At 44.1% G+C, this 26,905-nt stretch overlaps 1 protein-coding gene across 2 annotated transcripts; it reads left to right on the forward strand.

Moving 5' to 3' along the window:
- Positions 1-2,135: 2,135 nt before the first annotated feature.
- LOC309531550 (acyl-CoA (8-3)-desaturase-like) lies at positions 2,136-25,398 on the forward strand. 2 transcript variants are annotated; one of them, XM_082221141.1, is made up of 12 exons: positions 2,136-2,564; positions 4,930-5,040; positions 7,371-7,568; positions 9,561-9,662; positions 9,762-9,890; positions 11,022-11,079; positions 12,498-12,574; positions 14,030-14,127; positions 19,632-19,728; positions 22,043-22,122; positions 22,263-22,388; positions 24,267-25,398. In XM_082221141.1, the coding sequence occupies exons 1-12, from the start codon at positions 2,310-2,312 to the stop codon at positions 24,316-24,318; spliced, it is 1,383 nt and encodes a 460-aa protein (XP_082077267.1). In that variant the 5' UTR covers positions 2,136-2,309; the 3' UTR covers positions 24,319-25,398. The 2 variants fall into 2 exon arrangements, with proteins under 2 accessions (XP_082077267.1, XP_082077268.1); XM_082221142.1 differs by lacking the exon at positions 2,136-2,564 and adding an exon at positions 2,655-2,764.
- The last annotated feature ends 1,507 nt before the right edge of the window (positions 25,399-26,905 follow it).

Raw genomic sequence — 26,905 nt, forward strand, 5'->3', positions numbered from 1 at the left:
TGAAATATTTATTTTATTTTATACCTTCCATTAACAAAAAGACAGTGAAAATAAAAAGGTCTTTGACTAGCACCAAAAAGGCAACAACACATGTGGCATGGGAGCTGTCTGTGGAGTGTATTCTGCAATTGAGCACCACCACTGAAAAGGCTCTTTCCTTAGCAGCCATCCAGAGCCCACATCACCTCACACCATTTTGTAGCAATACTTGAAGAAGGAGCTGCTCATCTAGACCATGTGTAGGCAAACTAAGGCCCAGGGGCCAGATCCGGCCCAATCACCTTCTAAATCCAGCCCGCGGATGGTCCGGGAATCATCATAATAATATAATAATAATTTATTATTTATACCCCGCCCATCTGGCTGGGTTTCCCCAGCCACTCTGGGCAGCTTCCAATAGAACACTAAAATACAATAACCTATTAAACATTAAACATCAGTGTGTTTTTACATGAGTAGAATGTGTGCCACAAGGTCTGACGGACAGTGGACCGGCTCCCTGCTGAAAAAGTTTGCTGACCCCTGATCTAGACCAGTGTTTCCCAAACGTTTTTGGGCAACGGCACACCTGTTTACCGGAAAAAAATCTTGCGGCACACCACCATTAAAGCCCCGCCCCGTGACGTCAGCGCGCAGCGTCACGCCGGGAGGGACGCACAAAAGTGAACGTTTTTTCCCTTCCCCTTGCCGGGGTGGGAGGAGACAGCAGAGCGAGGGACTGAGGGACGGCGGCAGCTGAGGCGGCGGCGGCTGTTGTGGTGGTGGCGGCGATAGCGGGCGGAGGAGGAGCCGTCGCCGGGAGTTGCTGCTGCTGCTGCTGCTGCTGCCCGGACATGCCGGCCTCCTCCTCCTCCGCTGTCTCGCGCTCCTCCCTTTTGCGCGCGCTGCCCCGCCGCTCGGCACCACCACCGCGGAGCCGCCCCCGGCTCGACGCGGATCCTCGCCGCCGCCGCCTCTCGCCGCCCGACTCGCCCGCCTCCCTCCCACGGCACACCAGCCGGTGTCTCACGGCACACTAGTGTGCCGCGGAACACCGGTTGGGAAACACTGATCTAGACAAACACCTCCCAAAATAATGCACTAGAAAAAAATCTTATAAATCACACACTCACCTATGTATATATAATGTAAGGGTCTGAGTCCTTTGTTTCCCAAATTCCAAAGCTCTAGCACGCAGAAAATGAACTAGAAAGGGAAGTGAGAGAGATGAAATACCTTGGGAGGTGGTATTATAGAATTAATCAGTGGTGCTGTCAGGATTGGCCTTGGAACCAAAGTCCAGGGCCAGGCCCCGACCCTTACCTGACAACAGCAAATGATGGAGACAGCAACAGCCAACCCCTACACCAGCGTTTGGTCCAGCATAGGCATGCCAGGGCATGGTTAATCACTGCAACAACCTTTTTTAAAAAGAAGAAGACGTTTATAGTTAAAGGGAGTGGCTGGCAAAGCAGGTGCACGGTTACAAGTATGCATTTCATTATTTCTGCTTCTAAAAATACGTCATCTTTTTTTTTTTTTAACAACAAAATACATTAGCGCTTATTTACCATCAGCGCAGCAGAAACAAATCCTGTTTTACGCCTGACACCATGATGGTCCCGTGACTGAAATTTAAAATGCAAAACTGCATATGCTTACCGTCTGGCTGGATCTAGACACATGATCCAAGAAGCGTCTCTGTTTAAAGCTTTGCAAATTTAAACAGGGAAAACAGGTAGAGAAAAACGGGACTCCACGTCGCCATTTGGCGGCACAATGTTATATCGCACACACCACGCATATCAATCGCTTTTTCTTTCCCAATCCATCCAAGTATCTTTTTATTAAAGCGGGGGTGTAAATCAGCAGTTGTAAAACATGACGGAGGAAGGAGATGAAATATGCGTGCTCCACGTGGCTGTCGAAAAGGGAGGGTGGGCATAAGATCATTAAGTCAGGGGTCTGAAATTATAGCTTCATCAACCACATGCCAACTCTCGGGGCGGTAACTGGGCAATAAAAAAAGTGCCATTATAGCTCTTCCAAAAGGGATCCAAGAGGCAGCGCTCTCTTGATGGGTGTGGCTCTTCAAGGCGCCTCCGGAGACACCGAAGCCGGCGCCCAGTAGCCAATGGGCTCCCCGGAGAGCGCGGGAAGCCAATCAGATCCCGGAGGGAAGGCGCTGGGCAAAGCACGTTTATGATCTATCTCCTCGCCTTCGAGCGAGTTTCTCGCTGACAGCGGCGCTGCGCGGACGTAGGAATTCCCACCAGGAGATCCGTGGCTGTCGCGGGGATCGCAGCGGGCAGAGAGAAGGCCGGGAGAGAATGGCTCCTCCGCTGCAGGAGACCGCGTCGGGAGTGGGGTCGGGAGCGGGAGTTGAGGAGAAGAGGGCCAACGGGGGCGGCGAGGTCCGTTCCCGCCGCTTCTTCACCTGGGAGGAGATCCAGCAGCGCTCGGGGCGGATCAAGCCCGAGCGGTGGCTGGTGATCGACAGGAAAGTCTACGACATCAGCAGCTTCCACCGGCGGCACCCGGGAGGCTCCCGGGTGATCAGCCACTATGCCGGGCAAGACGCCACGGTGAGAGTGGTGTGCGGGTTGTGCTCCTCTTCCTCATCGGGGGGGTTGCAGGTCGCGGCAGGGAAGCCCTCGTAGCCCTGGATTACCAAGTGCGCAAGGCGGAGATGCGGATTACCAGTCGCTCTTCCCTGGGACCGGCAACTTTTGGGATGGTTCTAGAACGGAGTTATCCTGGTGAATGACACGGGATGCGCGTAGAGGTCGTGTGAACGTCTCAGCGTGGCAATAGTTGGCCCCGCTGCCCTGACGGTTTCTTCCTGGCGCTCTCCTAGCTGGTGCTTCCCTCCTCAGGAGGGGATGGTGGTCTCAAAACTCCCTGTCAATATCCTTTTGCTGCGTCTTCGTCTTTTATTTCATGCTTGCTAATTAGCGGTTACTATTAAGGCGCCGCAAGCCTAGCATAATGAGTTCCATATCAGATCGATAATGTGTAGGTTTATCTCGGTCCAGCGGAAACGAGCAGGCACTGCACAGGCCTTTCTTGTGCTAGGCCTGCCTGGGAGCCCAGGGCCTTTCCACCATGCAGGCCCAGCAGCGCCCACTGCTGCCCCCCCCCCCCGTTAAGGTGCTGTCCCCATGTTCACCTTTGGTCAGTCTTCACTGGGCCACTAAGGCTGGGGGTATCCTCTTCCAGGGCCCCTGTGGGGCAGTGTGAGGGGGCGCCTATTTTGGGGGCAGCTCAGAGACCAGGGGCAGCAGCAGTGGCTGCCCAGAGGACTCCCAAGAAGAGTGGAGAGGGGGCTGAGGGAAGACTCCACAAGGGAGGGTGTTTGAAAAAGGGTGCGAGGCTGCCAGCTCTGCAGGCAAGGGGTGACATAACTGGGCTCCTGAGGCCCACAGGGGTGCTACAGAAAGAAGGTAGTTGGTCAAGTCAAGGGAGCCGTGGACTCAAAAAGGTTGAAAACCTGTTCATGTTGGCATTGAGTTACCTATAAATAAATAGTTTTATTCTCACCAAATATATGCAGATTCACTGTCAGCTTCCCTGAGTCCTACATAAAATATGTCTAATCCAGCCTTGCAAATATGCCCACCACATTTACTCATCATGCAAATATTTCTAGCCCACCAGTCCGTGTGTGTGTGTGTGTTAGTTATATGTGATCCCAAAGAGAAAAACTAACTTTTATAACAACTTGGGTTGTGTGGAGGTGTGTGTGTGTGTGTGTGTGTGTGTGTGTATATATATATATTAGTTTTCATTTATATACATTTCAGTTAGTTGTTTTACAATAGTTGTAACATTTAAAACCTCGATTTCCTTCCTCCTCTTTCTGTGGTTCCTTAAATTTATTTTCATCATTTCCTGCATATTCTAAATTAACTTATTCTTTTATTCATTTATTTTAATTATGTATTCTTTCGAAACTGCAGGTTATTTCAATAATCCTGCCAATGTCTTTATCTGTTTACAATTTGTTTTTAAACATTCAATAAACCATTTCTGTCCTTTTACAAAAAGTTTGTTATTTTGATTTCTTATTCCTCCGGCAAGTTTCGCCATTTCTGCATAGTCCTGCTTGGAGATAATTTTAATTTACCATAGATAATAAAGCAAATATTTAAAAGCCTGGTTTCTTGCTTATGTGCTGATTGTTGTGGAAGGAGGCATGTGGCCGGCCACACATATAAGAAATGGGTGTAGCATATATACATGTGCATACAGGAGATGTTCCATCATCGCACTAGTGGTGAGAAGGATGCTAATAAATAAAGAAATGGGTTGTGAATGAATGACCATATATGTGTAGTAAAAAAGATGTGACTCTGTCTCTTAAAATATTGCATTACTGTTAAGCATTTAAGAAGTGTATATGTACACACAGAGCAGAGAGATCAATGGAATGGAAAAGAAGACCCATCTTAAGACCCATAGATGCAAAGTGGGAAGTCAAGAAAAGATTAAATACTTTTGTCTAGTATAGTATATGAGACCTGTCTTAGGCTGGAGATATAAAGGGGAGGGATTTAAGAGTTGTTTCATCACAGTACAAAATTCCTACATAGAATTTTATGTTGAAAAGAATGCACAAGACAGTCCCCCTCCCCTTCCCCCCCCCCCCGTGCGCAGCTGTTGAGAAACGTTGAATGAAAAGTAGTGGAGAAAAGAAACAGATACTGGACCTGGAAGTAACACAGGCCATGTTACCTTACACACTAGCATGAAAACAACAGATATGAATGTAGGTGAGGTGCACAGCCAACACTCCTTCAACCCTCAAATTAAAATGGGTGCAAATAAGCTGTGTAGTACATGCAGCAAATTCTTTGTTTTGAGGCTACTTTTCATCTCTCACTTCTGCCTAGATTTATGCTTGCCTTTCATTCCATCCCAATTTTATGCTTTTTTCCCTTTCTCTCCCAGGATGCATTCACAGCATTCCACCTTCATAGGGATTATGTAAGCAAGTTCTTGAATCCCTTGCTGATAGGAGAATTGGCACCAGATCAACCTAGCTCTGAGTCCAGCAAAAATGTAAGTTGGGCATGGGAAACAATTTATATGTCTTATCATTTTTTTACCTTTACACTGGAAGAAAGCAGGGAAATCAGAATTCCATTCTGCATTGCATATATATGGTGCACATAATATTGCACCACTAAAGAGTGGTTTATGTTCTGTTGTCAGCAGAGGGGACGCATCTCATCTGCATTTCAAAACAGGAAAGCTAAGACTACATTGTGACTGAGAGCTCATCCACACTTCTGGTTGGTCCATGACTCCTAGGGTATGGGTCCAAGTGGTTTTTCTTTTGTCCTGCTGCTTTACAGTGGTGCCCCGCAAGACGAATGCCTCGCAAGACGGAAAACTCGCTAGACGAAAGAGTTTTCCGTTTTGGAGGTGCTTTGCAAAACGAATCTCCTTTGGGCTTGCTTCGCAAGACGACAATGTCTTGCGAGTTACTGCTGGTTCCCCCCCCCTTTCCCCCCTTTTTCTAAGCCACTAAGCCGCTTATCAGCTGATCCGATCAGCAGATAAGCCGCTAAAAGCAGCTAAAAGCCGCTAATAGCGCTAAGCCGCTTACCAGCTGATCTGATCAGCAGATAAGCCGCTAAAAGCCTCTAATAGCGCTAATCCGCTAATCCTTCAATGGGCTTGCTTCGCAAGACGAAAAAAAACGCTAGACGAAGAGAATCACAGAACGGATTTTTTTCGTCTTGCGAGGCACCACTGTACTGTTGAATTGGAGCAAACATCAGTTGGGTATTCTGTGGATTGACGTTTGTTCTGATTCAGCTGTAAACAGCGGAATTTAAGAAAAACCTCTCTGACCTGTGTCTAGAAGTCATGGACCAAACGGAAGAAGTAATGGGACAAATGGAAGTATGAATGAGCCTTCAGACAGTATGGCAAACACCCAAAATAAATAATATTTCCTGTTTTCTCCTTTAACTAGGCTTACAGTCCATTCCTATCCCTTATTATGTAATGCAGGTGTCAGGGAACCTTTGGTCAAAGCATAACTTGTGAATTACAATTACAGTGGTACCTTATTACCCAGCTGCCTGCACTTCCCTCAGTCGCTTTTTGCCTTCTGTTATCCAACACTTTTCAAAGTTTAAATAAAAAAATTCCTTCCAGTAGCACCTTAAAGACCAACTAAGTTAGTTCTTGGTATGAGCTTTCGTGTGCATGCACACTTCTTCAGATACAAACAACTTTTCAAAGTTTTTCAAAGCTTGTTTGCTACACTTAGGGTATTACTAACTAACTAACTAACTAACTAACTAACTAACTAACTAACATTGATTTGGGGCTACAATGGCCAAGCCAAAAGTTGTGGCCACCTTACAATCTGGATGCAGACAAGCAAGCATTTCCATAAATCAGCAAAGGCATTTTCCACCCCTGCACCCTCCTTTCCTTTCCAGGAGGCAAGGCAGAGGTGAGCATTCCAGCCTTGGCTGATAATGGGTGAAGGGGTTCAGTTCCACCTAGCAGCTGCTGCAGGAGTCTCCCTCTCTTCTCAACTTCTCTGTTCTGCAGGAAAGAGGCAGGGGAGCCTGTGGGCTTCAGGTCATGTTGATAGTGAACCCCTGCCACTCTGCCAAACAGTAGCTGTATCTGCCTCCTCGCCTCCTTTTCCTGAGAGAAAGGGAGATTGTGGGGGGTGGTATACTTCCAGCCCCTCACCCTCAGCTTTCCTCCAAAACTTGGATCTGGTGAGGATGCGGGAATCACTGTGGATCTGCCAGAATGACGCTTGCCCATCTCTGCAGCTTGAATCCTCGGAAGAAGGCTCGTCAGAGAGCAGTACCACGGTTCATACAGATAGCGTAATTGTCAAAGACTGGTTGGTAAATGGTGATCTAAAGAATGGGAATGAACTTCTGGAAACACTACAGTTGTAACAGGGAGACTGCATGGGCTCCCCAGCCATATATTTCTCCGAAGGCTTATAATCATTCATGCTGAGAAGGCAAGAAGACTTTTAATGCCATAAACAGTGGCATAACCGAGCCTTTGCTCAGGACAGATGACAGTTTGTGGTCTCTCTTCACTGCCACAACTCAGTGTGCACAGCTGGAAGCTTATCCCTGTGCCACAGGAATCACCAGAGGATTTAGTGATGCAGCTAGTACTGTGGAGAGCAAGTATGGGGGACTTGTGGTCCTCCAAATGTTTTTGGACTCTTAACTCCCATCAGCCCTAGCCAGTGTGGCACAATGGATGATGGGAGTTGGAGCCCAATAACACCTGTAAGTGGCTGGCGCTCTTTCTCCCTGTTTTCATTTGATGCATTCCGATGTTACTTCTGTGTGTGTGTCTGGAACAACTGGTTGCCATTCTTTGTTTCCCCACAGAAATTGCTAGTGGAAGATTTCCGGGAGCTGCGGTCCACTGTTGAGAAGATGGGACTTCTGAAGCCCAACACTCTTTTCTTCTTCCTGATGTTCCTTCAAATCATGGTGCTGGATGCTGCTGCCTGGTTTACCATCTGGTACTTTGGATCATCCTTAGTGCCGTTCTTTGTGGGCGTTGCACTGTTTACCACTGCTCAGGTAGAATGTCTGAGACACCATTCCATCTTCAAAACTGTTTTCTTCCTACACATTATTATTTCAAAAATACCATGGGGTTCATGAAACCAGAACACAGTCCAATGCAGCTAGCTCTTCACAGCACACTTGGGTTTGGGGTTGTTTGTTTGTTACCACAAAAACCAAAGCTATTTCCTTGTGCTACATTATAAAGTACTTGTGGAACTTTGGAAAGTCTCTAGAGAACTTTGCTGTTTGAAAATCCATATTCAGACAGGGTAGTTTATCCATGCACTTATAGTTTAATAGCATCACCAAGAATCAGACACAAAATCTGTTTTCAGTTTCATGGGTCAACCCTGGTAAATATGGGGGTGTTGTTGTTTCTGCATGGGCATAATCTTAGTAAAGAAGGAAAAGCCTTCTAGACCCTTCTAGCACCTATTATATCCCCTTATGCCAGCTTCTTTGACCTAGGGAGTCAAACTGCCCCCTCTTCCAACAAACTGAAAGACGCAATATACACAGACTTGGAGCCTATTGTGTAAGGCAGGGGTGAGGAATCTGTGACCCTCCAGATGTTGTTTGATTCAGCTCCCATCAGCCCCAGGGATGATGGGAGTTGTTATCCAGAAGCATCTGGAAGGCCACAGGTTTCTCAGCCCTGGTGCAGGGAGAGATGTTGGGCAGGTCAGAAGTCACACACAAACCGCCTGCACCATGCTTTTTTTGAAGAGGCAAGTGCCATGTTAATCTGGCAATATTCAGCCTTCAACAAATCCACTCGCCATAGCAAGTAAAGCATGTTTCCACTGCCTTGTGTCCTTCTTTTTAAAGACAGGTGATTTATGGACTTGAATGTTTCAAGAAAAATAGTCTGTGAGCCCCTAAAAGCTTTTATGGAGCTGTGGCATTGGATTGTGATTAATGGATATATTTAAATAGCATGTTTGAATATACTTACACTAGTTTAGAAAGGGATCATGGGGCATGGGCTGTAATATTAGGGTTAAAGAGGTCAGGAATTAATGCTGGAGCCTGTTGTGACTGCTTTACTGGTTGCTGATAGGGAGAATAATATTTGTGTGTGGTTTGGTCCTTGTATTTTTAAACTGCTATGTGAAGAACAAATATATTAATCACATTCATTGATTCAATTTGCGTATTACCTTTAATCATTCAAAAGGGCATCCCCAATTAGTCGATAAATGCTTTGTCCTAGTTCAGATCAGCATCAGCATCATATAGACAATCTTCAGGCCTGTTAGCTCCATCCTCTGCTTTTCTGGTACAGCTGCAAGGTGGAAATAAGAAGTTTTTGTCTTTAAGCTTCATTTAGTGCTGTGTTCATGCCAGGATAAACTGTGGTTAGTCTGAACTATGGTTACCTGAAACAAGCCTGACTCCAACCATAGTTTATGAAGTTGGCTTGTTTCAAAATCATAGTTAATAACAGACGCTACACTAAAGTGCCATTAATTGAAAACAGAAGTAAAATCATTCAGTCTCATCTTTGTGGCCATGCCAGAGGAGGAGAGGGGAGAGAAGCAAGTAAGCCCATGGCTTGGGAAATAATCTTTAACGACATCTTAGCATTACATCCAAATCAGGCCACAGTGTTTCCCAGCTAATTGGGGATTGCATTTGAGATAATTAAAGCCTGCAATCTTATGTAAAAAATAATTGCCTTTGGCATGGATGATCTCCTGGTACTTTGTTAAAAAAAGAGTAATTGCATTGTTTTCATTCTATGTTTAGCTGTTGAAATAAATTAAAAAAATTGTCCAGTAGCATCTTAGAAACCAACTACGTTTGCTCGGGGTATAAGCTTTCGTGTGCATGCACACTTCTTTAGATATGCACATGAAAGCTTATACCTAGAAAAAACTTAGTTGGTTAATTTTTTTATTTATTTTGACTGTGCTAGACCAACACGGCTACCTACCTGAATCTATGTTTAGTTGTGCAATGGACCTGAGTTATGTTTTCTTAATGATCCTCTTTATCTTACAGAATCAAATGTCCTGGTTGCAGCATGACTTGGGACACCTTTCAGTCTTCAGCACATCCACATTGAACCACTGGGTTCACAAGATCTTAATGGGCACAGTGAAAGTAGGTATATTTACACTTCTGAGTGAAAGCTGTCCTTTCTGACAGCCAGTGGGTTTGACTTCTGCTCTGTTTTCAACCCTGTGTTCTCCTCTCCTATAGGGAATGCCAGCCCAGTGGTGGAATAACCTGCATTTCCAGCACCATGCCAAACCCAACTGTTTCCGTAAAGACCCTGATCTCAACATGCACCCCCTGGTCTTTGCTTTGGGGAAGAAGCTGGCTACAGAGGTATGTTTGCAAGGTGTATGCTACTGAAGGGTTGCTTAGGAAAGCAGCCAGAAAGAGTGGACAGCTATTGGGCAGCTTACACGAGACAGCCATGATTTTCAGCAGGAAAACGTCAGGTTTAAAAAATATTTTAAATTTTATAAAATATAAAGATTACACACACACACAATTATAAAGACAAATAATATATAAGCATGATATATAGAAGATAAAATATTGACATGTTTTCTGACCTTATTTCCTTTACCTACACTAACAAAACTGTCTGAAGGGAAAGAAAAAGAAATGAAAACTGCGTAACTATACATTCATATAGAAGCAACATACCACTAACATTTTGTATAGATATAATCAAACTGAATGTCCATAAAGAAAATATTTCTTATTTCTTATGTCTTAATTTTTCATTCTTAGCATAACTGATAATTTTACCCTTGGTTAAAAATTCTTTCAAGTTGCTCAATTACTGAGAAGTAAGTACTCTTGAGTTCAATAAGACTTATTTCCAGGTAAACGTGTACAGGAGTAAGTCCCATTGACTTCAATGAGGCATTTTAGGTTTTAGTTTTAGTAGATAGGCAGAGGATTGTGATATAAAGGGGCAACACCTGAATTTCTTAATAAGCCAAGTACCTGCTTTCCTCTTTCTATGTTCTGTGTGTCTTCCAAGCTCCTAGTTTGGATTGTTGATTCGAATGCTGCCTACATTTTTATGATATGTTGTCCATCAGGAAAGACCACAGAAATATATAATGGGGTCAGGAGGGTACAATGGGCCCCAAGCAGAGAATGATCATTCATGCTCTGAGGGTCCTGGTGGGAAGAAAGACAGGCTTAAAGTGTAATAAATAAAATAGCTTTTGGGAGGCAGATCATCCCAGTTGGCCTCTCTCTCTCTCTCGTTTATGGTAGCAAGGATGTGTAATTTCATAAGGTCATGACCGAGCCTTGGTTATGATTTTTATTTCCACACCCCATTTTATGATGAAGCCCAGGGGGATATGGGAGTTAAGGTGCTAAGTATATTTTATTCATGTAGCAGCTGTCACCCAGAGACTGAAAGAATAGGCGATAAGTGATAAGGTGGGTGTCTATAGCCTGAGTGAGACGTTGATACCTCTTTCTTCACAGCTTGGGTTGCAGAAAAAGAAGTATATGCCTTACAACCATCAGCACAAGTACTTCTGGCGTGAGTATCTTTGTCCCTGAAAAATGTCACAAGTTTCCACTCCTTTGTCACAGAGCTTCTCCTTCCTGAGATACTTTTCTAAGTGAAATAGTGTGAATATCTGCTGGGTAGAGAGTCTTCTGTCACGGGACTTGCGCTTGATGGAGTCCCTGATCCACCTCCCCAAGAGCCAGATCTGCCACAACTCATCAGGTGCAGCCAGGGGCAGGGCAGGGAGCAGCTGCTACCACAAAATCCTAATGAAGGGCTCTTGGAGCTCACGAGTTTAAATTCCCTGGAGGAACCAATCAGAGAGAAAGGGGAGAAAAGTTTCCTGAGAAGGGAAAGATGGGCCCAGAGGCCTAAGGAGGTTTCAGCTCTTGGTTACTTGAGAGGTTCTTCCCCAACCTGCATGAAGTTACAGAGAGCTTTGAAAAGGGGAATCCCCTGCCCCCCCCCAACACTATATAAGGGAACCTGGCTACTGGGGTGCCCCAGAGAGGATCTTGTGCCATTTTGGTTTTATGTAGTATTATATTTATATTGCACCTTTCCTCCAGGGAACTCAAGGTGGCCTACAGAATTCTTCTCCTTCTCCCCATTTTATCCTCACAACCCCCCTGTAATGGAGATTAGGCTGAGAATGCCATAACCTCTAGATCTCTCACTTCCCAAGCTCTGTAGCTCAGGGAAGGGAGCTATTGGGGTGTATGTTCATTCCTGTTGGACTGAGCCCTTGATGTTTGTCTCCGTCTCTGGGGATGACCCAGGCTCTGAGAAAGGTGAGGTAGAGTCTATGGAAAATGAGTGGTTGCTGCTCTGCAAGACCTTTGGAATCTGTGGCTTTACAGCACTAACCTTCAATAAACTTTGAGTTGATGTAATTTCCTTGTCTCATTGTTAGTTGGGAATGGCTTTTGAGCCTATTCTTCTCTCCCCTGCTCTCCACGCACCACAGAGCATTCAATGTGCCCCTCTCTCAGGACATTGCCATACATAGAAAGGGCACAGGTTATAGAATCCTAGCCAGCAGAGTTTGAAAACCAGAGAATATAGGATAATAGCACACTGCATATCTGTTGGGCCATAGGGTGAAAGTGAGATATAGCAGTACGATCAGCAAAAATTTGAGAATAAAAGAAGAGGCATTTTAGACTATGCATTGAGTTGCTTTAACCACACTGCAGGGGAGAATTGGAACAAAGATGGCGGAAATTTTATCTTGCTGGCCATCAGACTAACCCCTTGAAGCAGATAAAATGGAGTTCTCAAGTGAGGACAAATACTAGCTGGATAAGGGAAAGGCAGAAAAAAAGTGAAAACGAAGAATCCTTCTGTGAGCAAAGACAAGCAATGCTCGACTTTCTCAGGAAGATGGATGGTAGTTTGAAATTTTTATAAAGGTTGTTTTTTAAAGTCTTCCTTTCGTTTTTCAATAGTTGTAGCCCCAGCTATGCTGGTTCCCTTCTTCCAGTGGTCTGTATTCTACTTCTCATTCAAGCGCAAAGAATGGGTGGTAAGTAGTGATTGAATTTTTTAAAAAAATAAATCTAGATGAGCATCTTATCCGTGTTGATTTTTTTCCTAATTCCCACCAAGAAGCAGATTTCTTTTTAATCCGTTCCACTAAAAATGCAAACAGTTATTGCACATTATATGCATTATTATACATATTGTTACATGCAGTGCTTTTTTCCGGGGGGATGCAGGGGTACACATACCCCTAAACATTTTGTGAATCTTTGTACTTTGGTCCATTTACTGTATTTATTTTCCCAATTTGAACTATAAAATAGTGATTTTCTTGAGTCAAAATGAGAGTACCCCTAAACATTTTTTTAGGGGGAAAAGCACTAGTTACATGCCATCCCAATCTCTGCTGAGTGGTGCATGAGAATTCAGGGGTTCCAGGCACTTACCAAGGGTTTGTGTTTCTTTTTGAGAATAAGGCACAGTGGTGCCTTTATGGTATATGGTTGGTTTATACATATATACAACCTGAAGCCTAGATGAAGGGGCTCAGAGCACTGCCACCCCAAAAGGTCCCTGCTTCTTCCCTAGCTGTAGCCTTGCTCTCAAACAGACAGCAGCCATCATGCCTTGCCCACTCTCCAGCATACATCCCTGCTGACTCCCACGTATGACTGGCTTCCTCTCTGAGCTTCCATTGCTTTCTGATCCTTCCTCCTAATAAGCTCTGGGCTCTACTAACACAGGGAGAGGCTGCACTCCTTTGATGTGCTAAATGGCTCATTACCTCAAATGAAATTAGGTTTTACACTTGTCAATTGCCTAGCCTTAAAGCGGTGGCAGATACGGTACACACCTTAGGAAGTTTGCCTAGGTTAATTCACTCTTCACATATACTAATTCCAGCAGCGGTCAACACACATTGTAAATACACACGGGTCTTGCTGTTTCCTTGCTCTAACATCCCAGCCATAACTAAATTCTAACACTAACTTAATCCAGAATTCACGATGACTAGCACCCACAGATCCATAACAATATAATATATGCCTACGTACCTCAGGTTTCCTAAAGTAACCAAGTGCAAAGCAGACAAATAAAAGAATGCACATACTGGTATAAAAATACTTACATCTTAAATTATGGTGCAGAAATATAGTACTGCATGGGATTTGACTCTTGTGTGTATTATACATTTAATACATGTATTATTATTTTTTGGTATAATTAATCAGACTTTTAAAAGCAGCAACAGCAATGCATAAGTGATTCAGACATAAATGGGCAGTCAATGCAAGACACGGTCCAATGCAGGCAAAGCTCTGTTGAATCGGAACCACCAAATTCTGTGTATAAATCTGTTTATCTCTCTAGTAGTAAATAGGTTTTCTGTTATCCATCAGCACGCAAGTAGGAGGAGTACATTTTCTGTGCTACTACACAGTGCAGTGCCACTGTGTAGCAAAAAATATAACCTTTCTTTTTTCCCTTCCTTTGACAGGATCTAGCCTTGATCATTTCATATAACATCAGAGTCTGTCTCATGTACATACCTCTTATGGGATTTAATTGTTTCATGGCATACTACTGGCTCTCCAGGTAACACAAAACCTCAGACTCCTTCTCTCTGCTGAACTCTCATCTTTTCTTTTGTTGATGTTTAATCTCAAATATCTATATTTTTCTAACCAATTATGATATACTCTGAACATATGTTACTTCCAACAGTTAGGTCCTGCTAGTCATTTTAGGTTAAACGCTTTCAGGTTGTGCAAAATGGTCTTCAATTTGCGTTGCATCAGCCCCCAGACTGCAACTCAAATCTTTTGCCCCATAAATATTGTTATGTCCTGCATACATCAAGATGCTAGCTCAACATGGCCTTTAGTTAACATTTTAGAGGCATTTCTAAACTAAGACACCAGAAAGAGAAGTGTTTCTCACAATTTGTTTAGAAAGCATAGCCAGTGATGGAAAGGGGTGTGGGCCCAAAAAAAAAAAAAGAGCATGTGCCCTGGGCAGCAGGTGGAGGGGCGATTGCTAAATTATGGGCAATGGGCAGCTTGCTAAATTACCGGCAACGGGGAAAATAAGCACAAGCAAACACAGCTGGCACTCTGCTTCCCTGACCATGGCAATGTGCTGTGTCCCCCTCCACCATGGTCCCTGTTCCAGGGAGCAAGGTGAGGAGCGAGAAGTGAGCTGTGGCACCATGGACCTGCCAGAGCTCCTTGGGTCTCAGGTCCTTGTCTCTTGTTTTCTTCTCTCCCCCGCCCCCCACATCCCAGAAAGCTGTCTGGCCCCTCTTCTCCACAGACAGCTGCTCCTTAAGGTGTCAGCAAATACACTTGATCACCGTGGCCCTGAGCCGGGAAGACCGTCAAAGATTGGCACTTCATTGCCTTCTGTGACTTGGGTGCCTGGGGACTTGGCAGAGCTGGGGAAGGTGGGAGCACCACCCGTGGCTGGCAATGGACTTGCGAGGGGATGGTTGGCAGGATGGGGGTGGAGGGAAAGAGCTAGGGGGATGGGGAGAGACAGGAGGGCAGGAGAGAAAGGCAAAACCAAGTGCGCCCTAGCCTGCCTGTGTTTTCGTTTCTGGAAGTGCACGTCTATGTTTGGTGTGGGTGCATGCAGAAGCCGCCTCTTTTCAGCACAAGTTGGTAGGTGCATTCAGTCCAGCGTCAGTGCATCTCATGTTGGCTGGGGCCGCTGTGTTTTGGGGGGCTGAGCCCTAAGCATAGTTGGTGGTGGGCACTGCCACAGTAGAGTTGCTACTCTAAAGCTGGGAATCATCTAAGCTAGTTCTAAGCATCGTGAGCGGTTGAGGGAATGTAGCAGAGGAGTGGGAGAGGGACCTTACATAGGCCCAGTGGGCTTGCCAGAATGCAAGCAGGGACAGGGAGGTTGCTTTAGTGTTTGTTTGGGGTGGATAGGGTAACCTTCCTTCTGAAAAAATGGAACGGAGAAATCCCTCCTTTTCAACTCCTGGGGACAGAAGGGGGAAAGGTCAGGCCTCCCTTTGTTCTCTCATTTGCCTTCTCCTGATACTAATTTCTGTGCACTGCCCTGTACATTTAGCCAAGGATCTTAGCTGCTGCCAGTCAGTTTAAGCAGACCTGAAATCCGTCGCTTGAAGTTCACAATCAGGGAGGCAGGGCAGTCTTTTGCACTTGCGGATCCGGGACTGGGCATAGCTGCAGGCTAAGTAGCACAAATGATTGCGTTGCTTCATTTGTGAAATACTTTACTTAGTTCTCAAGGGCCAAGTAAATAAATTGGAGATGGGGGATTGACAGCAAGTTGGCTTACTACCACATTCGACACTGTCACGTGGATCTGCTTGTTTGTTTTTTGAAACCCACCCTTTACCCTAAAGTCCCAGGGTGGGCTACAACAATTTAAAATACATTTTAAAGCAGTTCAAAAACTTACAATTAAAAATGTCAATTTCAAAAACTAGAGCAGATCCTGATTCCATATCCTTCCCTCTTACTGTATGTGAAGCAGCAACCATCAGTTGCTTCATAGATATTATTGATTTTTGGCTGTATTTCTTGTTTTAATGGATGCTCTTTACGGTTTATATGGATATTTTTAAAAATATTAAACAGATGAATGAAATGCTAGCTAGACATTTGGGTTGTGGTTTGGTGGTGTCAGGCATGGCTTGTATTGCATGAAAGGAGAAATACCAAAAAGTTAAGCCAGGCAAGAGACTTGGGTTTGTCACTGGCCACACACAGACCTCTTGTCACTTTCATCTTCTCAGCAGTGTAATTTGCATTATACGGGAAAGGAAAACATGGCAGCTAAAAGAGCAGCAATGCCCACATACTGGTTTCAAAATAGTTTTTGCAGGATAAATTAGCTGGTGTGCTATTTCTTTCCTGATTAGTCAGCATCAGTTCATAGTTAGTCAGCATTAGCAAATAGAATTTCCTCTATTACTTTACATGTAAGCTTCAATGCCAAGGATATAATTTCCTATATCTTTTGTGGATGTGGTTTTTTAAAAGCCATTGTTACACTGCCTACTTTCCAGTCCTGTGTTATTTGCCTATTCAGTAAAATTTCTAAGCAGTGCACATAATAAAATAATTTTCAGCAAACCCCTCAAAGCCCTTTAAATAATTATTAATATTTAACAATATGGACAGAGATTGTATCAATAAGACAGAGACAACAGTGTTTTATACTGCTTTTCCATCAAGCTAAAATTATGATCCATTTATAGACAAGTCCAGCATTGCAGTGGGTTTGACTTAGACGACCCATGTGGGTCCCTTCCAACTCCACAAATCTAAGTGACACAATTGTCAGAAGATCAGCAATTTCAGCTTGAATTCTTCAAGATCTTTGGTTGATTCCTTCCAAACACAGGGATTTATTTAGTTTATCAATAAATCCCAGGACTTAGTCTCTTCTTGCCCCTATTTGGCTTAATTCTTTATACTCCCTCCCTTAAAAATCCAGTTCAGTCGAGTATCTGACCACTGCTTTCTTCAGATGAAAACATATGGAAATAATGCATTCAGCTTCACTACTATTCTCCCATAGCAGACCTTTTACTTCCTTGTTGTCTAATGGCCCAGCTACCTACCTCCTTGGCCAGTTTCCTGATTCTGAGGTATCTAAACAAATATTTTTGCTGGGCGTTTTTTTAAGCAGACACACTCTTTTTTCTATTTATTACGCTCCCCAAATTCTCTTTTCACTTCCATCCTTGTCACTGTATGCTGGTTATCCTGCAGTTTGCATTCCTGAGTCCTCCTCATCTGGGCAGAGCTTCATTGTTCTGAAGGAAGCTTCCTTGCCTGCCCTTGCTTCCTTGACTCTGCTCCTTCACTGGCAGCCTCCTGAATTTCATAGAATCATAGAGTTGGAAGAGAGTCACCTAGTCCAACCCCTTGCAATTCAGGAACCTCAGCTAATTTGATGGTGTCTTTCCTAAATCTATGTATACTTCTTGGAAGCTTCCTTTAGTTTGGTTTTAAATAATCTCCAAGGATTTTGGAATGATTTGAACAGCGTTGTCATCCTTTTCATCTAACTAATCCCCTTTCCCACTTGTGGTCACTGTTCCCAGTCAGTTTAACTACCCTTATATCTTACACCCAAAGCATTTAGGATTACGTCTAGCATCACCTCCCATCAGCTCCTTGTTCAATTGTTTTGAGGCACAATAATTTTGTATACCTGGAAATCATGTTTCTCCAGATTCCACAGCAAGACATCAAGGAGGGTTTGGTGCCACCGCGTGGTTAAAGGCAGAAAAGGCAACGTTTAGGGAAGTAGAACTCCCATCAAGCAATTTCCTTTCCTGCCTTTGTCGAAGCACACATTCTCAATTTCAGTTCCCTTCTCCTCAGGCATTTACTGTAATTTCCTTTTCTACCTATTTTTCCTGTCTCCCCCCCCCCCCCCGGGTTATATGAGGATTATTATGTCCTCCATTGTTGCAACACTTTCTCTCTCTCTTTCCCCTAATCAAGTATTTTAGTTCAGTTGCTTTTGGCTCCAGAGTTATTTATACAGCCTGTCAAATTTATACAGCCTGTCAAATTCAAATTGGGCAATTTTAGCTTTGCTTACCAAATATGAGTTGAAATAAATATGTTTAGGGCATTGAAAAAAAATTCCAGAACATGAAGATTTCTGGTGTGGAGGCAGCCTTGCTCTCACTTACTATGGATATTTTCTTAGGACTGCTTCGCCTATTCTAGTAATAGAGCAATAGAGGTACAGATTTAGTGCAAAGTATGCCATGAAGTGGGATGTGGGTGGCGCTGTGGTCTAAACCACAGAGCCTAGGGCTTGCCGATTGGAAGGTCGGCGGTTTGAATCCCTGCAATGGGGTGAGCTCCTGTTGCTCAGTCCCAGCTTCTGCCCACCTAGCAGTTCAAAAGCAAGTCAAAGTGCAAGTAGATAAATAGGTACCGCTCCGGCGGGAAGGTAAACGGCGTTTCTGTGCACTGTTCTGGTTCGCCAGAAGCGGCTTAGTCATGCTGGCCACATGACCCAGAAGCTGTCTGCGGACAAACGCAGGCTCCCTTGGCCTATAGAGCAGTGTTTTTCAACCTTTTTTGGGCAAAGGCACACTTGTTTCATGAAAAAAATCACGAGGCACACCACCACTGTGTGCGGAGAGGGAGATGTCAGAGCCCCGCTGCTCTCTATGGGGAATCGGATGAGAGCGGACCGCCTGTCCGCTCTCATCCGATCCCATCCGATCTGATCCCCACCCAGGACAGATGGAAAATAGGGTGGACACAGTCCGGTGCCCGCCTAGTGGGCAAAAATTTGAAATTTATTTTTTAAAAAATCTTTCGAATTTTTCCCACGGCACACCAGGCAACATCTCGCGGCACACTAGTGTGCCGCGGAACAGTGGTTGAAAAACACTGCTATAGAGTGAGATGAACGCACAACCCCAGAGTCGTCCGCGACTGGACCTAATGGTCAGGGGTACCTTTACCTTTACCTTTTTATGCCATGATGTATGCAGTTGGTGTGGGGGAGGGACCTTACAGTGAAGGGTGTACTCTTTGAAGTTTAAATGTGTACCTGTTTCTATTCTAATATGTAAAGTGGTCCTCAGCAAACAGCTTGAATATGGCTGTGATGGGTTTTACCAGACAAATCCCAGATCAACATACCAAGTTAAGTAACAAGATGTGTTTTTTGTGTGTGACAATGCTCTGTATGAACCCACCCGGACCCTGCAATCATCAATTGAGTCCTTTTGTTGTGTGCCCCCTCCATGAGAGGTTTGGAGGGTGGCAACACGAGAAAGAGCCTTTTCTGTTGTGGCTCGCCACTTGTGGAATGCTGTTCCCGGAGAGGCTCGTCTGGTGCATTCATTAGATTTCTTTAGACTCCAGGCAAAAACATTCTTCTTCTCCCATGCCTTTGGCTGACTGAACAATCAATGTCCTTTTAAACTGGGACTGGGGGGGGGGGGAGAGAGATATTGTTTCGTTTGTTACTATGTTATGCATCTTTGTGTTTTTATATTGTAAACCACTCTGTGGTCCTTGGATGGATGGTGCTATAGAAATTCAATAATAATAATTAATTAATTAATGCATTTGACTTGGCAGGTATCTAGAGTCCACTTGGTTTACTTGGGTTTCACAAATGAATCATATCCCAATGAACATTGATTATGATAGAAATATGGACTGGGTGTCTACCCAGGTAAGACACTTTCTTACTATTCAAATAATTGGTTTTTTATTGTGTGTGTGTTACGCAAAACGTTATTGGCACAATACTAGTGCATTATTAGTGGCTTTGGCTTGTTCTGCAGTGTTTCCCCAATGCTACCACATTATTTCTGTCTAGAGGGGCAACTGACCAACAAAAGTGGGACAAAATAAAGCAGAACATTTGTGGCACAAAAAGTTACTGGAACTATGGTATATGCACTGATTGGAAATGAAGCAATGTGACCACCCCAAAACATTTGGAAGCGACGCAAACGATGTTGGAAATGAGATCACGTATGACCACCCCAATAACATCATGAATAAAAATAATCATGAATGCGCAGTGGAAAGGGTGTCTGAAGGGGCTCAGAGAGTCATCACAGACACGTTTAGACTAGTGATGGTGCAGAAGACAAAAATATGGAGGGGTGGGTGGGTACTGAAATACAATATAGCTCCAGTTTGGCAGGTCAAGCTGAATACCACCCCCACTCATGCTTCAGCTGTGCTTCTGACCGCACAGAAGTTTTTAATGCGGAGTCAGACAGGGATTCATTCATGCATTTGTTAAAACATCCTACCTTTTCTATTTACATCCTACCTTTCCATTATAAATAGAAATGTCCAAGGCAGCCTAAACAAAAGTTTGAAAGCAATCAGCTTTTTTTTTTTTAAAGCAACCTTCTCCATGTTCCCACACCGAAGGAAGTACAGCAGACACCTGCTAGGGATATGGTGCCTTCAGTGGTGAAGCCCCCAGGGAGGCTTGTCCTGTGCCTACAACTGTGGTCTTTTTAGCTGCAACCTGAACACCTTCTCGTTCTCCCAAACCTCTTAAATTACTGTTTTGGAATTTGCACAAAGCTCCCCCTTGCGGACTTAAATTTATTTGGCTGCTGTGTTTTTATACTGATTTTTGTTTGGCCTTTTTTTTTTTTGCTGGGCTTTTTGTTTTTGTGATTTATTTTTTATCTTGTTTTAGTGTTTCTAGTGAGATTTTGTATTGTGTTGTTTATGCAAAGAATTTGGGGAACTTGGTTGAGTAGCATATAAGTAAAATGAAAAGAGCACAGAAACAGAAAGAACCGATTGCAAATCCAGAGGAGCCAGGGAAAGTCGGGTCTAAGGCCAAAACAAGAAAGATATCCAGGTGGCGTTGAAAAATCCTCAGCCTCTTGCCAGTTTTCCCTGCTGCAAGTTTTCCTCCCCTGTCCCACAAAGAGGTAGCCAGCATGGTCTTCTCCAGCTGATAGTTCCCATCATCCCTGATCATTAATCATGCTGGCTAGGACCGATGGAAGCTGGGAATCAAATAACACCAGAGATATCTTAGTGTATGTAGAAAAGTGAGGTGGGGGGGTTATTGGCAGGGGACTGGTGTTGCTGGGCAAACTCCTCCAGACAGTCTTTCAGAGCTCAGGAGTACTTTAAAATGTAAATCTCAAGCTTTTCTGAGAGGTCTTCTTTTTTTAAACAACAACTACTACAAAAGCTGAGCAAATTGCAAATTGGGATGGAGGATATTTTGCCCATTTTTATTTCTGTGGGAAAGGAATGCTAAGGAAACACAATCAGTACAGACAGCCCCCAATTTGTTTAGGGGATGTGTTCTATGCAGTGGTGGAGGGTACGTAAGCCTGCTCCACTCTGCTCTGCCCTGTCCCATTCTGTTCTGTCCCTGCTCTTGTTCCGGCCACAATGCACAGCCGTGCATCAATTAAAAAGGTAAAGGTACCCCTGACCGTTAAGTCCAGTCGCGGATGACTCTGGGGTTGCGCGCTCATCTCGCTCTGTAGGCCGAGGGAGCTGGCGTTTGTCCGCAGACAGCTTCTGGTTCATGTGGCCATCATGACTAAGCTGCTTCTGGCGAACCAGAGCAGTGCACGGAAATGCTGTTTACCTTCCCGCCGGAGCGGTATCTATTTATCTACTTGCACTTTGACGTGCTTTCGAACTGCAGGAGCTGGGACCGAGCAACGGGAGCTCACCCTGTCGCGGGGATTTGAACTGCCAACCTTCTGATCGGCAAGCCCTAGGCTCTGTGGTTTAGACCACAGTGCCAGCCACATCAATTAGACACACATAAATCAGTCGTTGCCTGCATAGCATCTTTTGGAAAGGTGGGATACCTGCTTTTCTGACCATTTCCCTTGAGAAACTGGCTGGAATGCTACTCCTGTGGGATCCAGTTGCTGCTACTTAGAGGAACATAAAAGATAACTGTGCCTCATTCAGTTGCAGTCTCTTTGTGTGAAGCAAAGAGTTCCATTGTTCCACATCCTTTCTTATATTTCCCCCTGCAGCTCCAGGCAACGTGCAATGTGGATCAGTCCCCGTTCAATGACTGGTTCACTGGCCACCTGAATTTCCAGATTGAGCACCAGTAAGTAGGACAGTGGGAGCCACAAAATCCTTTGTGCATCTCCCTAGTGTGTGGTTTTATGAAATCATTGCTAGTGGGATGGGCATTCTAAATAAGAAAGAGGAGCTGATTTGACAGAACACCGTTTCTTCCCTCTGCAGTCTTTTCCCCACGATGCCTCGCCACAACTACTGGAAGGTGGCCCCCCTGGTGAAGTCTCTGTGTGCCAAGCATGGCATTGACTACCACAGCAAGTCCCTGCTCCAGGCCTTTGCAGACATTTTGCAGTAAGTATGGCAAGGGTGCTTTATGAACTGCAGTGTGGCAAGAAAAGCAATAAGGAAGTGGAAGAAAAGGGCAAAAAATACTGGAGCCCTGGTCAGCCATTAACATTTAATAGAGCTTGTCCTATTAGTGTAGTTAAGGGCCGAGGGGAGAGCAACACTGGCTCCACCCTCTGTCTAGTGGCACTTCCAGGTGACTTGTTTAAGCATTTATTCCCATTTGCTTGAAGGGATGTTGGATGATGTTGCATCAGAGCAGGTGCTACCCCACATTTCCCAGTGCATTTCCCAATGGCTTTTCTTATCGCTGAGAAGTGTTAAGAAAACACTGCTATCTAGTGTCCAAAGGCAGGAAACTCATGAGACCAGGTGCTTTCACAAGTTGATATTCCTGCCTTTGGGCGCTAGATGGCAATGTCTCCCATCTCCTGTTTGCTCCATAGAGAACAGGATGCTGGCTAAGATGGGCCATTGGCCTGATGTAGCAAGCTATTCTTATGTTCTTAACCTGAATTTGCTGGTGTCTGGTTGGATTTTACCCAAAATTAACGACCTGACATCTAAGGAACAGTCAAATATCTGTTCTGTCCCTTCCTCCCCACCCCACCGCACTCCCCAAATCATGAACATCAAAAGAGGCTTTTTCAAACCCTTTCCTTATTAAGCTCCTCCAGGCACTCCTGTTTGCCTATGTTTTGCTTTATGCATGACATTGAACAGCTGAAGTGGAAAAAGGGAAAACTCAAGATACATCCAGTTCAATAATAATAATAATAATAATAATAATAATAATAATAATAATTTATTTATACCCCGCCCATCTGGCTGTGTTTCCCCAGCTACTCTGGGCAGCTTCCAACAAAATATTAAAATACAATAGTCTGTTAAACATTAAAAGCTTCTCTAAACAGGGCTGCCTTCGGTTGGTCTCATTTAGCCTCACTAGGGATGGGGGATGGGGAACAGTTTCGGTTTGCACTTACAGGTGAAGCTTCCGATTCACACTGTCTGAAAGAGTACGAGAACTGAAACATAGCCACCCAATTTGCACTTTTCCAAATTTTGCAATGTAGCTGTTATGCCAAATACAAAATCCCATATACTGTAAAGTGTGCAATAAATGTATATGTTGGTGATTAAAAATGGGGGGAAATGCAGTATAGTAAGGAAAATTGCATGCAAAGATGTTTATATTAGGCAGATTTCTGTATTAGGGAAAAATGAACATGATACAAACTATACAGGGGAACTGAAATGCATAAAATACCAGTCATATCTAAAGCCAAAGTTGTAAATTCACCTTTTTTCAGGTGATTGTTCCTAGGAAGCGTATATATTTATGCACATCAGGCATGCTAAAATTTGTATGTTAACAGTTTTCAGTACCTTCTTTTTTATTCAAAGTAAAGCTAAGGGGAATCTCGCTCTGCTGGTGCAATTATTTAGTTGAACACAGCCCCATATAACAGAAATATATGCTATTAAGTGGTCATGTTTTAAATATCTGCACATGTTCAGAAAAAGAAATCCAGTTTGAAATTGTTGAAACACAATGTTCAAACTATATTTCCTGTGGGAATATTTCATTTTGAACTCTTTCAAACGCTTAGTTTTAGAGCATGGTAAAGCTAATGTGGCATACTTTTGAAGTTTAATTTTCTATATTCTAGTCAAATAATCATGGTAAATCAGAAGTTCATTGATTTAGGGCAGTGGGAACTGTTTCAGATTGATCAGCATCACTGGATATGGAATTGCTGCATGTGCATTGATCAAGGAAGTATATAGTAGTGAGATGTAGTGGGGGGGGGAACCCACCTTTTACTTGCCGCATTGTCCTCTCTTCTTGTTTAATCAAAGCCCTCCCTCCCTGTTTTGCAGCTCTCTAAAGGATTCAGGAGATGCCTGGCGTGAAGCATATCTGTATGGATAAGAAGCAGCAGAGACTCAAGAAGGAGGGCCATGAAGATGCATCACAGACTAGAGGGCAGCTAATGTGCTATGAAGAATTTGGGGTCTGGTGGGTGAGCTAGACAAACGTTAAATAATTATTTTTGGCATGGGGTTGGGGGACTCCTGAAACTTTCCTACATCTATGCATAGTTGGGGGTTTTTGTGTGTGTGCACATGTTGTTCTGGTTGCACTGTGGCTTTTCAGGTGACAGGGTCATGGAAAGGGAAGGTCTGTGCTTCTTGTAGAAGTACATCTTGCTTTTTGTTGCATGTATGAGTTCGAAACCTGACTGTCGTCTTCCGTATGGTTGGTGAGGGATGCTTTCAGAAGAGGTGTGTTTAAAGCAAAAAGGCAGAGCTGCAGTGGGGAACTACAATGCAGGTGTAATATTACTTGTGAAAGCCACATGTTAGGGCTTATCTACACTTACTTTTCCTCTGGTCTTTCCATGCACAGTCCACACTTTAAAGCTCTGTGTTCGAATGCCCTTTCCCTTTCCCTTTGGAGCTTTTCCCACAAAAACCTGCTCTTTAAAGCGTAGTCGGAGCAAATGCAATCCGTTGGAAATCTGAATTACTGTTTGTGCTGATTGAGTGTTAAAGAATGGATTTTCAAGGAAAACTCTGGGGCAAAAAAAGAAAACAGACATGTTCAGACATGGAGCTTTTACAAGTGTGCACCGCTGCCTGGAAAGAGCAGGGCAAGAGGTAACTGTGGATAAGACCTTAGTTGAAGGTAACTTTAAATCTTAGCTTCAGTTGCAAGCTCAGGGATGCAATTTCATGTTTGCATAGAGGTAAGGGACCAGATAACATTAATTGAGTTTAAAGCTGAGTGTGTTCATGTTCCTGTTTCAAAATGTGTTGTATTAAGAGCCGTTGGTTGCAGATAGTTTTCTTCAAAGCCTCATAATAACCAGAGAAAGAGGTGATCCTGGAGGATAATCACATGTGATCTGAACTCTCCTCATGTACCCCTCCTCCCAAACAGCACCTGTTGTGCAAGATGACCTTTCCATGCTGAGGTTAGGAAACATTTTCTCAGCAACTTGTATTCATCTATCTAATGTTATCACTGCCCCAACATCTTCCCAAAGGAAGATGCCTTCGCATGGTGGCAGACCAAAGAAGTGCCTCTTCCCCTCCACTATGCACTGATCACATGACTAGCGCTCCTCTTTTGAAGGAGAGGAATTGTGTGGTTGCAATCTCAGTGTAATCCGGTATTGGCATGAATGCCTCTGGTCATAGTTCTTTGAAACCACACTCTCTTACTCCATTACTACACAAAGGCCGCTGCCACTGGGAATGTGTTACCTGGGGCAATGCCTCTTGCCTGGTGATTATCTGGCAGTGTGATTGAAAGTATTAATTAGTTCAGTATTTGTTGTCTTGACCCACAATTGGAAGCATTGACCTTCTGTTGGGCCTTTAGCACAGCCCTCTTAGGATGTACACCACTTCATGTGTACATATTTGTATTTATTTGTATCTTTTAATATATTTCATAAATTTATTTGGGTCAATACGTGTGGCTGTCTTTTTTCTCCCTGTTCTTCTCATTGGTTCAAATAGACAAGAAGAGCTGACTCGAAACACATTGTATGTGGATTTGTGCATTTCTCCATGGCTGCATCAGGTTAAATTCGCATGTGGTCTGAATTAACCTCTATCATAGTGATGGGGAACCAGTCAGTGAAAATGAAGGGTAGGAAATCTGCCATTCTCCAGATGTTGCTGGACTACAACTCCCATCGTCCCTGATCATTGGCTGTGCTGGCAGGGGTTAATGGGAGCTGGAGTCCAACAATATCTGGAGAGTACACAGTTCCCATCTCTGCTCCAGCAGGTGGCATTGCGAGCCTCTATCAGTCCAGCATATATAAGCTTCCACATACTATAACTGGAGATGCCAGGAACTGAATCATAGATAACAGGGATAGAAATGTAGATTTAGTTATTTGGGGAATGAGCAGGCCCATCAGATTGCAGTTTATTTTGGGGTGTTTTTTTATAAAAGGAGCAGTTAATGTCTTTAGAGTAAAGGTAGTTCTTTTAGTTATGGATGCTGCCCGGCTGTTTACCATTAACTTATGGAATCGTACAGCACCAAGTGACTCATTAGTCAAATGCATCTGTCTAAACATTCCACCAGAGGGAGTTCTTTCCTCTTGCATTCCAGTATACACACACCCACACCCTCAAAAGGTTGTATCCACCTTCCTTGCTCAGTGACTCAAATAAGTATGGGAAGTACATCCTTGACCACACTTTTTTGTGCCAGGCCTGAGCTTGGTGCCCCTTCAGAATTTTCAGACTGCAGTGCTCTGTGGGTAAAACCACACAAAGCAGAATTCCCCCATTTATATAGTTCTTAAAGAGAGAGGGGATGGACAGGACTGTCTTGCTTTTGGTCCTTGGACCTGTGTAACTACCCAGCCAAACTGACAAACTCACACTTAGAATCAAAGAGTCATAGAACTGTAGAGTTGGAAAAGACCCTGAGGGTCATATATGCCAGCTCCCTGCAATGCAGGAATCCCAACTAAAGCATCCATGACAGATGG

This window comes from Podarcis vaucheri, assembly GCF_965113315.1.
Source record: "Podarcis vaucheri genome assembly, chromosome: 1".
Classification (NCBI taxonomy): Eukaryota; Metazoa; Chordata; class Lepidosauria; order Squamata; family Lacertidae; genus Podarcis; species Podarcis vaucheri.

Excerpts from the sequence above, each read along its gene's own strand:
- LOC309531550 (XM_082221141.1), top strand. The coding sequence starts at position 2,310 with ATGGCTCCTCCGCTGCAGGAGACCGCGTCGGGAGTGGGGTCGGGAGCG. Across the intron at positions 11,080-12,497 it reads TCAGCACAAGTACTTCTGGC|TTGTAGCCCCAGCTATGCTG; the intron begins GTGAGTATCTTT and ends GTTTTTCAATAG. Across the intron at positions 22,123-22,262 it reads AATTTCCAGATTGAGCACCA|TCTTTTCCCCACGATGCCTC; the intron begins GTAAGTAGGACA and ends TTCCCTCTGCAG.